The sequence below is a fragment of the Tupaia chinensis genome, unplaced genomic scaffold, assembly GCF_000334495.1.
Source record: "Tupaia chinensis unplaced genomic scaffold, TupChi_1.0 Scaffold146837_1, whole genome shotgun sequence".
NCBI lineage: Eukaryota > Metazoa > Chordata > Mammalia > Scandentia > Tupaiidae > Tupaia > Tupaia belangeri.
Window position 1 is genome coordinate 916,075 of NW_006206691.1, and position 2,450 is coordinate 918,524.

General features: G+C 45.8%; 1 protein-coding gene across 1 annotated transcript in view; it reads right to left on the bottom strand.

Moving 5' to 3' along the window:
* The window catches only part of LOC102469745 (regenerating islet-derived protein 3-alpha-like), a 3,006-nt gene extending 962 nt beyond the window's left edge, over positions 1 to 2,044 (bottom strand). The window contains exons 1-4 of the mRNA XM_006169192.2: positions 2,000 to 2,044; positions 1,606 to 1,692; positions 678 to 796; positions 338 to 475 (exon numbers count right to left, since the gene is read on the bottom strand). Coding sequence (XP_006169254.1) covers positions 338 to 475; positions 678 to 796; positions 1,606 to 1,684 — 336 coding nt within the window. The 5' untranslated portion in view covers positions 1,685 to 1,692; positions 2,000 to 2,044. The remainder of the gene's footprint in view (positions 1 to 337; positions 476 to 677; positions 797 to 1,605; positions 1,693 to 1,999) is intronic.
* Positions 2,045 to 2,450: the final 406 nt, after the last annotated feature.

Consider the following 2,450-nt stretch of genomic DNA (forward strand, 5'->3'; position numbering starts at 1 on the left):
TGGTGCCTTCATTAATTAGCCCCTTAAGTTCAAAGACAACATAGAGGTCTAAAATGGATCCCCTCCAATGTACGTGAAGATTCTATGAAACTAGATTACCAAAGCCTAATTAGAACTTGTGTAAAAAGCTTCACAAGAAGCAGATTACCGTCTTCTAAAGATTAGTGGGCTTCACAAAACTTTTGTCTTTAACTGGCCTTGGCAACATTTCCTCCTGCCTACGTCTTCCAAAACTTCTGAGCTCAGTGGTCTCTGGGTTACTTTCTGGTCAGGTATAGAAAGGACCTGGCTAATGAGAGCCACTTTTGAAGTAACAGAGGAGAAAGTGTAGTCTCACCAGTGTGGGGTCATGGAACCCAATCCAGATGTATGAGTAGCTGTTCACTATGTTCTTGACCAGAGAAGACAGGAAGGATCCCTCAGCCCCGTTGAGCACAGACACAAGGTGTCCTGAGGGCCGCTTCTGGCAGGCCATCTGTGTGTACAAGGGGAGAGAAAGAAAGAGAGCCTGAGACCTCATTGTGGGAGAGATAGGGCAGAAGTAAAGGAGAAGGGGTCTGCGTGAAACATAATGGTGTTCATCTTCATTACCAAGGAACTGTTAAGAATGAAGATGCCATTTCCCTGAGAACCACCTGCATTTCCCCTTATCAAAGAACCTACATTCCAAAACTCACATCTGCATCAAACCAGGATTTTGGTGTCATAAACAAGGCATAGCAATGGGAGGCATAGGCCACTGAGCCTTTGGGACAGCTGATCCTTGGAGAGGATGGTTTATTGTGGGAGTCTTCACCTGGGAAGATGGAGATAAAGGAAATAAAAAGTGAGGATTGAGTCAAAGAGGTAGCCTTGGTGTATAACTGTAAGTACTTGGAAAGTGAGACCATATTCTTGAGTACTTCTCACCTTTTAATAGTCTTTCAAGAATTCTTTTTTGTTTGTTTGTTTAAAGATTTTTGCTATAGGTTATGTGTGCTCACCAGGGAGACAAAAAGACAGAAAACAAGAAGCTACCCCTTTGCCGAGATGGCCACTCCACAGTTCTTTCTCCTCCATTTTCTTCTCGGGATTTTGGTCATGCATACACAGGTGCCTGGCATCTTTCAAGTCACTGAGTCTGGGACTCAAACTCTGGTTGACCACATGAGAGTCCAGCACTTTATGCCACTTGTTGGTCTCAAGAATTCTTAATCTTTAACCTGCACTAATAAATGAGGGAATCCTCTGTTTTCCTCATAGTCTTCCCATTTTTTCTACAGTCCAACTTCTCTTTCCTACCCACCTTAGACTCTGCACTGGGCCTTGTATCAGCCTTTCTGCCTCTCATGTCTCATCACTGACCCTTCATATTTTACCTGCAACCACCAACATAAATTAGAGGTCACTGAAAAAAATGGGAGACACCTCTTCCCATTGTTAATTAGGCAGTATGGTGCCTCCTACCACTAGTCACCCTGAAGGAGCAATGATGGAAGAATAGCAGGCATTTTCATTATGTGGAACACACTTCACCATTCCCACGTGAACACACAGGAAACTTCTTCCTCCTCTTGGCTCTGACCATTCTCAGGGAACCCAGTACTAGAGACAGAGGCAGCTCACCTTGGACCTGAGACAGGAGCACTAGACAGGAGAGCAGCATCCAGGACACGCTGGGGAGGGCCGTTGGGGACAGCATCATGCCTGTGACTGTAGAGGCAATCGAAGTTCAGCAAGGGACGAGTGATCAGAGGACATGCAGAGACCCACTGCCTCTTGCCTTTTCTTCTATGTAGTCTTTTAGGAACAAATTGGCCTTATTGACTCCCACTTTTCTCTTAGTTCTGCAGTGAATCAGGAAATCAACACACCCTGCCATGCCTGAGCCCTCCCGAGTCAGTCTTTGCTGAATCTCAGAGCCGTGTTCTCTGAGGACAGGAACTTTCCAGGACATTTCTCTCTAATGTGTGAGGTAAAGTCCCTTCTAAGGTCTCAGCTTCTCTCAGCTCCCACTTACCTGTCTTGCAGGGATCTGGGATGGTTTGGGTAGCAAAGTCTGGCCTTTTATAAGAGAATCTGAAGGTGGGACATTGAAATGAGTTATAGGAATACATAGGCTGACCAGCGTTATGCATACATTCAAGGACATTCCCACCAAGGGGAGGAGACTCTTCCTGGCAAAGGCTGGGTGTTGCCAGGGTTGTTGCCTCTTTCCTATTAGCAGGAAAGCACTTTCCCTGAGAACAATGATGTTTGCTCTTTATTCTGCTTCCTTTTTTAAAGAGAGATTTCTTCTATAGGTATGTGTTCTCACTGGAGAGACAGAGAAAGACAGACAGAAAGTGAGAAATCACTTTCCGGGGGGAAGAGGGCCACACCACAATCCCTTCTCCTTTATTCTCCTCTCGGGACCTTGGGCAGACACACACATGCGCCCAGCATGAGTTTAAAGCCTCCGGGTCCCTACT